The 13113-nt window shown below is 37.1% G+C and overlaps 3 protein-coding genes across 6 annotated transcripts; all 3 read right to left on the minus strand.

The window, feature by feature from the left end:
• Positions 1–2448: 2448 nt before the first annotated feature.
• On the minus strand, positions 2449–4954 carry LOC137731799 (laccase-11-like). The gene is made up of 5 exons (XM_088685723.1): positions 4813–4954; positions 4546–4697; positions 4029–4402; positions 2768–3691; positions 2449–2667 (listed from the first exon to the last, which is right to left on the minus strand). Exons 1-5 carry the CDS (start codon positions 4927–4929, stop codon positions 2537–2539), a joined length of 1698 nt encoding a protein of 565 aa, XP_088541849.1. The 5' UTR covers positions 4930–4954; the 3' UTR covers positions 2449–2536.
• Positions 4955–7139: 2185 nt separating this feature from the next.
• LOC137731840 (phosphopantetheine adenylyltransferase) lies at positions 7140–10509 on the minus strand. Of its 2 annotated transcripts, XM_088685722.1 has the most exons (8): positions 10378–10509; positions 9752–10061; positions 8932–9075; positions 8766–8837; positions 8582–8641; positions 7859–7953; positions 7564–7633; positions 7140–7446 (listed from the first exon to the last, which is right to left on the minus strand). In XM_088685722.1, the coding sequence occupies exons 3-8, from the start codon at positions 9046–9048 to the stop codon at positions 7342–7344; spliced, it is 519 nt and encodes a 172-aa protein (XP_088541848.1). In that variant the 5' UTR covers positions 9049–9075; positions 9752–10061; positions 10378–10509; the 3' UTR covers positions 7140–7341. The 2 variants fall into 2 exon arrangements, with proteins under 2 accessions (XP_088541848.1, XP_068327181.2); XM_068471080.2 differs by lacking the exon at positions 10378–10509 and having other exon boundaries at positions 8932–9090; positions 9752–9934.
• LOC137731824 (phosphopantetheine adenylyltransferase) lies at positions 10499–12789 on the minus strand. Of its 3 annotated transcripts, none has more exons than XM_068471060.2 (6): positions 12514–12789; positions 12361–12432; positions 12128–12187; positions 11452–11546; positions 11142–11211; positions 10499–11022 (listed from the first exon to the last, which is right to left on the minus strand). In XM_068471060.2, exons 1-6 carry the CDS (start codon positions 12631–12633, stop codon positions 10915–10917), a joined length of 525 nt encoding a protein of 174 aa, XP_068327161.2. In that variant the 5' UTR covers positions 12634–12789; the 3' UTR covers positions 10499–10914. The 3 variants fall into 3 exon arrangements, with proteins under 3 accessions (XP_068327161.2, XP_068327169.2, XP_088541847.1); XM_068471068.2 differs by having other exon boundaries at positions 11452–11534; positions 12514–12773; XM_088685721.1 differs by having other exon boundaries at positions 12128–12229; positions 12514–12773.
• Between the last annotated feature and the right edge of the window lie 324 nt (positions 12790–13113).

Genomic DNA, 13113 nt, shown 5'->3' on the forward strand with positions numbered 1-13113 from the left:
CCCATGTAGGCTAGACCCAACTCAGCAACCCAAGCCCAGATCTGACCTGGACCCAGTTCCAGTTTCCTGGGCCCGCGCATGGCCCGCGCGTGTGTGCGAATCATGGTCGGCACGTGGAGCACACGCGCCTCCATCCAAGGTACTATGCTCCACCGCCGTTCATGGCGGCATCGACAACTTTTTTGGTGAACTTTTCAGCGACCCAACTAGGCGCGTGTGGTGGCGCGTGGCCTTCCGGGCCGCAGTCTTGTGGGGGCATGTGTGGTGGCGCATGGAGGAACCCGATGACCCTCCTTAGGTTTCTCGACGTGTCGAATCTAAATCTGTCATCCATTTTTCAAAATTCGATCATTTTAAAATAGTTCCTTTATTAGCCGTACTTTGTACGAAAATGCGTAATTACGTTAATACGTTATATTTACGTAAATGGTCTCGCTTCTAGGTGAAAAGCATCGCAAAGATCTTCGATGCCTGTGAAGCGAGTTCAACTCGACAACATGACTTATGAGTGGGTCTTTTCTTTTATGTAGTATATATATATTGGTTAGTTTCCGTATATATATAGGAAGCCTTTAAGGAAAGGGATCCCCATTTTTCAAAAAAAATGGGGACATCCTTTTAACTGTTAGATTTGGCTTTAATGAAATCTTGTGGTTGAGATTCTGTGGCCTGTGATTTAATCTTAGCCACAGAATTTCATTAAAGTCAAATCTAATAGTCAAGAGGATGTCCCTATTTTATTTTTATTTTTTTTAAATGGGGATCTCTTCCCTTAAAAGGCCTGTATGTGTGTGTGTGCGTGTGTGTGTGTGTGTGTGTATTAATGAATTTTCTACATGATTGCCATAATTAAATTAACATTTATAAGAAATGTCTTATTGTTGAGAAATTATGAAATAATTCTACGGGATGCACATGTAAGCTTACTATAAGGGGATGCCTTAATTATATTTATGACCATGAATGGTATTATATTGACTAGAATTGTTGAATTACTGTGGCATGATCATATTTACATTATCTGTTCATCGTTGTTGCACCAGTGTTAGTACTCGGCCAGGGCCAGGGCCAGTCTTTCACGTGTATGTGCACATCACACCGTACGCTCGCTTTGGATCCATTGTAAGTGAAGTCATGTCCTAGATTGTTATAGGCAATTAGGACTCATATGTGCTGCGCATAGCACCAATCTTCACGTGATTGTAGTACTAGAGCGTAAATCATTATTACACCCAATCATGTTCATGTCAGAATACCTCTGCATGAACTCGTGTGTCAGCATATGTTGATGAGCACTCAATATGATACATTTGTTTATGTGAGATTATGTGACTATCAAACGTTAGATGGTTCTTTACAAAATATATTGTGACGTATTGAATTCTTGAGATATTGCAAGCTACAGTAATTACTTTCATACTATACGTGTGAAATGGGTTCATTTCCGCTCACAAGTGCACTCTTATATTTAGGCACTTTTAGGTTTAAATTTATTCACATTTTCCACATCACTTCACTTTATGGCTTCGTTACCCTTCTGTTGTCGGCTAGCACAACTTGATTTGGAGTCCAGGTGGACTTTTCGGGTTGGGGTGTGTCAATATTGAGTTAAAATAAATTACTTAAGAATTATGAAAACTAAAAGAATCCCATGTAGTGGGCACATTTTATTGTTTATCTATATCTTAACTATTTATTAATAGAATCGTGGTTGTCAACCAAGATTCTATGAAATTACTATTTTAACTCATATGGGCAATTTAGTAATTATATGAATGTAAATTTTTCTTTTTTTCTTTTTTACAGCAACCTCACTGCCAAGTTAGTATAGCATGCTCTATTTAAAAATTTAGAATAAAATTAAATAATAGAAAAAAGGCTTATTATCCCAATTCGTAAACTTTTTTTTGTTTTAATTTTAAAAATTAATCACACTTCATAATAAAATAAATAAATAAAAAGAAATTGTTCGCACACTATGTGGGTGTATCTCTGCTAGTTATTAGTATATAAAAAGAGAAGATAAAGAGGGCGAGGCTTTCTAATACCCAAATTATCCTTTTACCTTCAGGATTTCAAAAAATAATAAAATCACAAAACAAAAACAAAAAAAAAACAATTCATTATTTTAAAATATATTTTAATAAAAAAAACAATAATATCTAAAATACGTACAATTAAAAAAGTTGACCAAAAAAAAGTACAATTAAAAAAAGTAAAACAATAACCAAGATTTTAATTGCAATCGGCGTAAGCGTGTGGTAAGAGACTAGTATAAATGATTCTAGTATCATTTTAAAAATATTAATGAAAGAAAACAATAGTATCATTTTGACAATGACAATATATAATGAAAGAAAACAATTGTTACATAGTACGGTGTAATTTGTTGCATTTTCATCAGTATCGCACAAATTGATTTTCGTAAATTGATAATTGTTTGCAACTCTGAAGAAACTTCTGCAACTTTGGCAAAAAGTGTAAGTAGGTGGTACACCAATGTCACCAGTTTGATCTGAACCCGGTCCAAGCGTCATCAGCACTGTGGAAGATCCTTAGGCGGAGGCAGGACCGATAGATCTGATCCCGGTCCATCTTCTACAACAAACGCCATCTTCAATCCCCACCCGGTATGAAGCTCCAAATGACAGTGCATGAACCAAACACCTAAAAATTCATACAAATGAACCAAAGCTTATAGTAGTAAAAAACCAATAAGTCTATATGTCCTGTGGTACATGTAAATTAAGGTTTGCTATTATTGTACCTGGATTATCAGCTCTAAACCGAATGGCAGTCCAACCACCTGTGGGAACACCGACTGTATTTCTCTCAACAGGATCAACTAAGTTGTACTTAGCAGGGTCCTTGGCAGGATCAAAGTTCCCAATCCCAGTTCCAACAACAAAGAAGTTGTATCCGTGGAGATGGAACGGATGCGACTCCACTGTTAGGAGATTTGTGTCTTGCAAAACAAGCTCAACGGTCAAATTGAAGGCAATCTTGCTCAGTCTAGTTCCAGTTGATGTCCCAAGATTGGCTGTGAGTGGTGCACCAGTGTAGTTGAAAGGAGTTGAAGGCCTATCGGGGAAGTCGGTTTTGAACACCCCTTTGAGATTGAAGTAATGTGCTTGAAGAAGACCGACCTGAGGCATTTCGAAAGAGATGTTGTTCAAGGAAGCAACAAATCTTGTTCCGTTGATGCAACTAGGGCACGATTCTTTCCCGAAACCAATGGTGTAGAAGAGTTTCCGGTCGACTTTGAGAGGCACATTGGCCGGAAAGTTTGGAGTGTTTAGGCTTCTGAGCTTCTTGTTGTAGTTTAAAGCGAAGGACGTGTCGTTAGGGTTAGGCAATTGAGGAAGGCTTGGCAGGATGGTGTTCAGAACTCCTCGGTATTGGAGAATGGCAGTGGCTGTCTTGTTGTCTACGGGAACTGGAGCATCCATGAAAGGCCTAGCAGCCATGAAGTATCTGCCTGGAGCTTGATTGGCTTTGACCAAAACGTTTGTGGTCTGGCCTGGTGCAATTAGTATGGCTTGAGTAGTGAAGGGTTTGGTGTAAACTGCATCGACCTCCACCACTGTCAAGTTGTGTCCAGCAATGCCGAAGAAAAGTTCGTCATTGAGAGCAGCGTTGATGATTCTGAGGAGATAGGTCTTCCCTTGCTCAACCTCCATTGCAAAAGTATCTAAACCAAAGAAAATGGAACAAAAGTAAATTACAATTTTTTGCAATTGTGCTTATGTTGAAGCTGAAAGTGTGATTGTGTTTATAAATTTGTTTTTTTTTTTTTGGGGTTTGGAGTTAAACATTTTGGCTTTATAGGGTTTAATTTTAGCATTTCGACTATGTACAGAACGTTCTGTCCTTTTTAAAGACAGGATATGCTGAGAAAACCTCACTTATACTCTTCAATTATGATTCCATTTATTTAAACGGTTGAACATTTTAGTTGTAAAATCGTCATTTCAAGCTTAGAGATTAGGTTTAGTCTTGGTGCAGTTTTTAAAAGTAGGCTTGCTTACGTTTCTCAGAGCAAGGAAACAGTGGCCCTGGCTTTCCATTGATGGTGTGAGCATCTGAGGAGTTTGGTGGCAATCCCAATCTGGTTGCCTTGTTGACAAAGGTTTCCACATCCACATTCCACCATTCTCCAAGTAAAATCTCAGTTTCCCTATACGGCTGTGGGAATGGGAATGAAGTTCCTTGTTTAGGCATGATCACAATTGCTCCATAGACAGTAGCCCTTAGCCAAAGAATATGTGCATGCCACCACAAAGTTCCTCTTTGCCCTGTCACATTGAAGACGTATGTGTAGCTACTTCCGGTCTGGATCGGACATTGGGTCACATAAGCTGGTCCATCTGCCCAACCATTTCGGTACTGCTTCAATCCATGCCTGCAAAGAAAAGATCAAATTAAACCCTCTAAATGTTTCTGCTAAACCAACATATTTTTCTTGGAGAACCGGTAATTAGTACTTTGATACGAAAAAAGGTTGTGATAAAAAAAAATGGCTGGTTAGTATAGGTTAATTCTTACCAGTGAATTGACATATTGTATTGAGCATGGTTTGTGACATTGATTTGAAGTCTGTCACCTTCCTGGACATAGATCGTAGGCCCCGGAAATCCGCCATTTACAGTAACAATCGGCTTTGCATGGCACAATCTGCTCACTTTCTTTACTTGAACCTGTAAAAGCACACAGATGAGGATTTAATTTATTGAATCAAAAACAATGCACGGAGTAATACTTTTTCTTCTTTGTTTTTTTCTTTGTTTCTTGTAATGCATGGAAACAACTCACATCAAACTGGTATTTCTTTATAGCAGCTTCAGCTGGAGAAGTGATTAAGCCAAGAAAACCGCAAAAAACAAAAAAGAACGCGCATAAAAATCTTTTCCGGAGGCAGCTGCTAGCCATTTCGATTCTCTCGTTTGATCACAGCTTCTTAAATGTTTATGTGAAGAGGCACTGAGGCATGGAGACTAAGATGCCAAATATTTATATGAATGTGTTGAGGCAAAATTTGCATTTGTTTATTTAAGTTTGTTAAGGGGCTTCTGGCTCAATTAACTAATAATTAGGTAGGAATTGTGCTGGACATGAAACCTTGTAAGCAAAATTCTGAAAGGGACTCGGATTGTCCTTGACTGACTTTAAGGTTGGGATTGCTAAAACGAGGGACAAGATTTCAGATTTCAGAAACTTCAGATTTGTAAAATGGATAAAGGATGTATTTTGACAGGAACAGTTTTTTTTTTTAATACATGTACAGTGTACGCCAACCAAAACCCTAAATGCAGTGCCAACCTTTACTGTTAAGGGAAGGGCATAGCTTAATGAATATGGTAATGGTACTGCTAAAGGGTTCTTGACGAGGGAGACTCACGGGCATGCACATGACATGTCACGTCTGTTTAAGTCAAATCATTTACCATTATGTGTTATTTTTATAAATTAAACATTTGAATTCTCTCATGCAGTCGTAAATAGCTCACGTGGCACTGCATACAATGTGATTAACTTGAGGCACTGATGCGATAGACTAGTTAATTACTCTCTTAATTATTTGCCATAAGCAATTTTTCAGTGTAATAACATTGCTATATGTTATTACAATGAACTCATGTTTGACACGTATATTTTATTGATATTGTAACCTAGGTCCATGATCAATCATGTCGTCTACATCATTGTAACACATGAATTAGTGATACCAAATGATGGGGTGGCAATTCAAACCATTAAATCCGATAACCGTAGATATCCGTCCGAATGAAATGGATTTGGAGATAAAAATCGGGTATATTTTGGATATGATGAAATACTGTGAATATCATTCTGTTATGGTTTTGGATATGGTATAAGAGTTTCCGATCCATATATTTGTCATCAAATACGACCCGAATATTATATTGTATGTAACATAATTTGTATAAAATAATATATATATATATATATATATATATATATATATATATATATATATTACTTCATTTCGTGGTTATGATAGTAATATATATATATATATGTATGTATAAAATATAATAGTAACATAATTTGTATCTCCAATGATTAATAAATTTGCGGTTATAAATATGATTAATTTTCGTGGTTATGAGAATGGCCATTGGACCAAGAATTTACAGAAACATTTGGAACATTTCATTTCTGAGCACACATTTCCGTCTCTGTACCGAACTGTTACCACTCATATTATATAGTCACACTTATCATCATGAGGAGTTAAAGGTCTTTGCAGAGTGTCAAATGGGCAATTCAGGCCATCTCCAACCGATGGCTAGGCCAAAAGGCTCATGAGCCCCACCATGCTAAAAATTGGAGAACCGGCCAAAGGGTTGGCCAAGAGCAACCAGTCTTATAACCCACCCCAAATAGATGCGACCTGACATCATGTTATTGCTGGATTTTTTTAGACGAAATTTTTTTCCTATAAATACCTAAGTCATTTCTACCACATTTCTCATATCATTTTCACCATTTCATACTATCTTACTTCATTTTATTTCAATTCTTTACCAATTTTTCACATCCTTTTCATTATATAAAGATAAGAAATCCGGATGCTTATTAATTTAGTGACAAGTGGCACTCAAAATATGTGTGAACCCTTATTTTAATATGGTAGTTTAGTTCAATTAACCATATTAATTCAATTAAAATAATAAATTATTGAGGAAACTGAAAAATAGCCCCTTCAGTTGAAGATGGATTTTTTTGTCTAAAGACTATGTTTTGGTCTATAACTCTTTGACCTCCTCAGTTGGATATGATATAAAATATAGTATGACATTGTTCATTAGAAAATAATTTCTTGCAAGACTATAGAGCACCCTTTAGCCCTCCTGTGATGGCCTCAAATGCTTCACTAGCTGCTATGATGGGGAGTTAAAGGTCTTTGCAGAGTATCATATGGGCAAATTCAAATGCTTCAACACCTGCTATGCTTCTTCAGTTGGGTCAGATGTCATCCTCCAAAAGAAGTTGCTTATAGTTATAGCTACGAATTTTGGTCTATTAGAATCTGAAATATAAAAAATAAACTGGAGCGTGTAAAAATGGGTAGAAATCATTTCTCTACTTAATATGCTAGAAAGAAGTGCAAAGTATTCGTCTGAAAGCATTTTATTAATTTCTCAAGTGGAGATCATAACTCAAGATTGCTAGAAAGACAACTTCTTGACGAAGTGCGACCTATTTTCTGCACAGATACATTTTTATACATTTTATTTAATACATTGTCCACCCTCAAGCCTTCTAATGTGAGACTTGAGTAGTTTTATTTTTTCTAGAAATAAGAACTTGGTTTAATTATGCTGCCTGGTAGTTCTTGGCCTTCTCCGCCTCACGCTTCCTCAACGATGATGAACTCGGCCTATCTCCGCCGGATCCAGAATACAGATCTACAACTTCAATCTGCAGAATACCCAAAAAATCAAGGCCTAAAAAAGAATATTTTTCAGAGAAATTGAAGTCTACATTTTTACAATTAGTATATCATAAAATGATAAGTTCACGGCAATCAACTCAAACCTTAAGCTGCGGAAGGCCTTCCTCTGCTCTCTTCTTATTAACAGACAGTCCGCCGTCTAGCGCCTCCTTGCTGCCAGAAATCAAATCTACAAAATTAGCTAGGGAAGAAATAACGCCTGCCAACAGTAAGACGGAGACCCGAAAATGCACATTATGCCGCCTTATAGACTTCAAGAGTGTAGCAAAGGCGAGCATGATGAGGGTTACATGTACATTTTTTCGATAAACCGCTACTCGGGGACATTGTAACTGAATTGAAATGTTAACACAGGGATGTAATCAATCTGCAACGAACCTGACAACAATTGCCTCCACATTCTCATCAACTATTGCAGGGCCATAGGGATCCGTAATAGGCTGAACTTGCACTTCAAGCGACTGCGTGATAGACTGCAATTTTTGGCAATAATTTGAGGACTAAGAGTGTCATTCCACGACATTAAACAAAACAAAAAACAAAATTTCTGAAAAAAATGAGAACAGATTAAAGACATGAAAGTAGTGAGTTTACTTTTATAGCTTTGTGAACTGAAGTTGAAAGGTTAATTACAATTACATTCCTTGAAATTCAACTCGAGCTTGTTTAACTCCTTCAAACTCAAATATTGCTAGTTGTTACTTAACTCCGCTAAGATTCAACTCATCAACTCATGTCTCACTTTGTCCTTAATCTCAAAATCTATACATAAATTTTTCTTAACAATGGGGGTCAGATCTGTGCCACGTAAACAGTTGTGACAAACTTTAACGGCATAGCACAACTGAGCCACAAATTGAGTTTTAAGAGGTTAAGTAAAAAGATTTGATGTTTTCAAGAGGTTAAGTAATACTTGAGTTGAATTTCAGATTTATTGTTGTAAATAAGCATTTTTCTTTGACTATATTCTCTAACAACATCAAATGTTTATATCTTCTCATTCAACACTTAATTTCTACTTAAAATTCAAACCCAAAATCTCTTTTGTAAGTACATGTACATTAAATCCAATATAAGTATTAAAAAATTCCAAGTACATACCTTGAGGTAATTTTCAACATTATTCATCCTTTCCTCAACGGGTTGTATCAACTCAGCAAACTGCCAAAATTAAAAAATAAATAATGGATACATTAAACACACTGAAAACAAATTATGATTAAGATTGGAATTAAACTGTAAATACATGAAATCATAGAAAAGCTGAAGGATGATTAATATAAACCTGTTTGTTGGCCAACATAGGTCCGTCGCAAATTCCAACCACAACTCGATCCCTAGCCAAGTCCGTCGCGGCCTGGTTCCATTTCCACCACCACCATTATTTTTCATCATCTCAAAATTCACAAACCCAAAAAGTGAAAACACAAAAACTAAAACGGAGAAGAGACCTTGAGAAAATATCGATGGCCGTTGTGTAAGCGGTCGAAGGTGCCGCCAAGAACCACGGCTCCATAAGTATTCGGCGGAGAGAGCTTGTAATTCGCCATAACATCAGAAGTCGCCATCTTCACTGCAGCAGCTCCTCAAGATAACTTGCATGCAAAAACCTTGAAGGGGTCAGCAACACTTACACCACTACTTTCCTCACGTCTCACTTCGACTAGGTTCTAAGTTAAATAAAATGCCTACGATAATATAAAGCCAGTTTCAAAACTGCGCATGTTTAAGCGAAATCACAAGCAAATAGAAGTGGAAAACTGAAAAAAAAAATTCCAGAAGGATGCATGCATGATAACCAACCAATATAACGAGCAGTTGAGCCCATACTCATATATATATATATATATAAAAACACTGTCAAACAAACAAATTCACAAGATCTACAATCTTCAGAACAGTTATCAACAGCTTAGGGAGTGATTAAACGATTATGATTATGATGTTTGCACGATGAAAGGGAGGAATAAGGACTTTCCTCGCTCCTTATTGAGGATTAGGAGAGAGCATCTGTCAACAACAAAAGGTTATCAAATGTGCAAACCAAGGAAACCCAAGAACAATTTTCAACGGAAAATTGACACTTCAAAAATACCATTTTACTAATACAGTTTTTTCCCTTGTGTATTTATAAAGGTGAAGTGTGGACTTAGAGTGCTAATACATTTTCAACAGTAAACATTATCAATTCACAGTTGGAATGAGTGTAAACATTGAATCATAAACAAAAAAATCACGGTAAAAATATACAATAGAACACGAAAAAAATACCTGGATCCCGAAGCTATAGCAAGACTCTAGGTTACCCTAAACCCTTATATGGGAGCAGAGTCGGCAACAAGTGGTGAGTGGGCAGATGATGTGTCACATGGCTAGAAATGCTGACATGATGAGATGACACATACTAAGTGGCAAAGTCTCAATTGGATTTGTATCGGTGTTCGGCCATGCATATCCTTTCAAGGCACAGCATCTAGAATTGTGTAGGGTGAAAAATGGGGCTTGAAACCTTGAGAAAAGGAGACCAACAGAAAAAATTGTGACATCTCAAGTACCAATTAGACCTAGGTTCTGTTCAATCCTGCAAAATAAAAAATATATTATCTAAAAGGAGATTCGAATTTTGGAAATTTTCTACTAATAAAAAGAGAGAGTATACAGATTGAAAATATTAAACAGGTCGACTCAACCTCACTGACCCGTTTAAAATCAGCCCATCAAAGATTCGGCTCGTTCTCAAGCTGGACCACTTAGTAATGAGACGACTTTATATAAATACAAGAGATTCTATTTATAAACACGAGTTCTAAATGTAAACAAAATCACTCTATAAATATCTAATTATAAATAATAATAAAATCAGGGTCTTACATAGCAAACGATATTAAATGCATTACCTTGTTTGGTAAGCACATTACAGAACCCCTGGCCTTGGATCCTTTGTTTATGCTCTTCCCTTGTCATGGGAGAACATATGGATATGGACATTGAGTTCTGAAACTTTTACGGAGACCCAAAAAAAAACAAAGCAGACATTTTATTGACATTTACTGCACTGAGGACTCAGTTAAAACCTCAGACATGTTCCTATTGATAAAACACCAGCAGTAAATCAAACAACACAATCTGCATTTGCAGAATTTTTACATAAGAAACGGTCTAACTTTGAAGAGTGTATGTTGGGGGAATGTCCCGAAGTGATCCACATGCGTTGATAAGCCAAAATTGAAGGACGTTACCATTTCACTCATCTTCTTCGCTCTGCAACGAACAGCTCAATTGACTTATGGATCACTGCACGATCCAGTTTGATTGTTTTCGGCACAGATACACTCTTCTAAATCTTATTTTCGTACAATTTTTCCGCCTCAAGTCTTCAAACGGGACAGATTGCACTTGCATAGTTTCACGTACACCTTTCGGTAAATAACAACTTATGATAGCGGTTGGATCTTGGCCTTCTCCGCCTCAAGCTTCCTTAATGATGTTGAACTAAGCTTATCACCACTAGATCCTTCGGACACTAGATCTACAACTTCAATCTGCACGAAACAGACCAAATTGAGGCCTAACCGCCACAAAGGTTTTCAAAGTAATAGAAAATAGTCTACTTTTAATATGTTAATGTCGGGAAGATATCGAATTTGCAGCAACCAACTACCTTAAGCTGTGAGAGACCTCGGTCAACTCTCTTCTTATTAACAGACAGTCCCCCCGGTAAAGTCTCCTTGCTGCCAGAAATTAAATCTACATAATTAGTGAAGAAATACCTCTACCAACATTTTAAGAGGGAGACTCGATATTGTAAACGTAAACTGAGTCTTTCCGATTCAAAGCAGGCAGACAAGTTTTGAATTTTAAAGCGGGTGATGATCTACAATTCATGGTCACATGGAATTTGTCCTTAAAACCTACCGGACCTCAAGACTGAAGTAAAGACCAAAAGAAAAAGATGTAAATCTGAAACAAACCTGACAACAATTGCCTCTAAATTCTCATCGACTATTGAGGGACCATAGGGGTCCGTAATAGGTTCAACTTGCACTACCAGCCCCTGCTTGATAGACTGCAAATATTCGTAAGAAACTGAGAACTGAAATTATCATTATAGAACATAAGAGAAGTATGCATTTTCTACGACACAACAACGGCGCAGGAAAACAACACAGAAATTATTGAATGCATTATCCTCCTGAGATAGCAGGGTTGATGGTCCATAAATACCGCCACGCAGTCTACTTTCTGTAACCTTTACCAAAATTGAAATACTAGCAAATGTCACCCTGAAAATTGAGATATAAAGAGATGAAAGCGGTATGGACATACATACGGTGGCCGAACACATGAACCTGTTCAAACCCACAACAACAGCTACAACAGAATGAGCTGCATTGCAACTTATTCTTAATTGTGTTGGATCAAATGTTAAAAAACATAAAAATAGAACATTCCGATACTTTTTTTTATTACGGATTGAGAAGAAAGTTTTTCCACGTGAACTATAACACCGTATTTTCCTTTGAGTATTTGAAATCCTCCATACTTTCCAAATTTTATGCTTCCGAAAGGTCATCAAACCATTTCTATCTCTTCTTGCAATACACACCAATTAAATCGCAATACAAACAAATTCATGGAGCATAATACCTTGATGTAATTCTCAACACTATTGCTCCTTTCCTCAATGGGTTGTATCAAATCAGCAAACTGCCATATTCGGAACATAAACCGCAACATTAACATCGAAATCTACCTTATCAAGACAATAGTTAAAATTTTAAAGCCTTTCGGGAAAATCAATTCTAACACCAACTAAACCAGTTCGAATTAATCCACAAAATTCGTAAAATATGAATGAATGATGGATGAAAGCTAAGAACCTGCTTGTTAGTCAACATGGGTCCGTCGCAAATTCCGACCACAATCCGATCCCTTGCCAGCTCCGCCGCCGCCTGCTTCCATTTCCATCAAACCATTAATCTTAAAATTCACATGCTAGAAGTATATATAAAGCAAAAGATGAAGAAACATACCTTGAGAAACAGGCGATGACCGTTGTGTAATCGGTCGAAGGTGCCGCCGAGAACGACGGCTCCGTATGTATTGGGCGGAGAGAGCTTGAAGCTCACCAGCGAATCCTCCAAAACCGCCATTTTTGACGCGCAACTCCGAACAGCAGAAGCAAAAGTCTATCTCTTTCCGTATCTCTTATTTTTTAGGATCCTTTTTTTCAGAAAAAGCCTGAAAGCGTTGGTGTTTTTGGTTGTCGGCTAAGGAACATAAAGAACCTGGACATCTTGCTTATGTATGTGCCGGGTCGGGTTTTCAAATCTTGGTTAGTAGGGCCATGTGTTCTTGCTCCTTGAGCTGCTGAAGAGAGTTTTTATTTTTATTTTTTAACAAACGATATTGTCTACCCTATCTAGGGAGGAAGTGAGTTTAGTCTTATAATGAGCTAACAATAATGTGGTTCAAATTCGTCTTTGACTCGAATCTAAAACCTCTCACTTACAAGTAAAGAAAACATATCACTAAACCGAAGTATTAAGTGGCAATTTGAATACAAAAATTACCAAAACAGAGTTATTTGAAAACATGACCTCAGAGCGCTCATTTATTGGCATCTATAGTGT

This window comes from Pyrus communis, chromosome 15 (assembly GCF_041283825.1).
Source record: "Pyrus communis isolate YQ-2024b chromosome 15, ASM4128382v1, whole genome shotgun sequence".
NCBI classification, from domain to species: Eukaryota; Viridiplantae; Streptophyta; class Magnoliopsida; order Rosales; family Rosaceae; genus Pyrus; species Pyrus communis.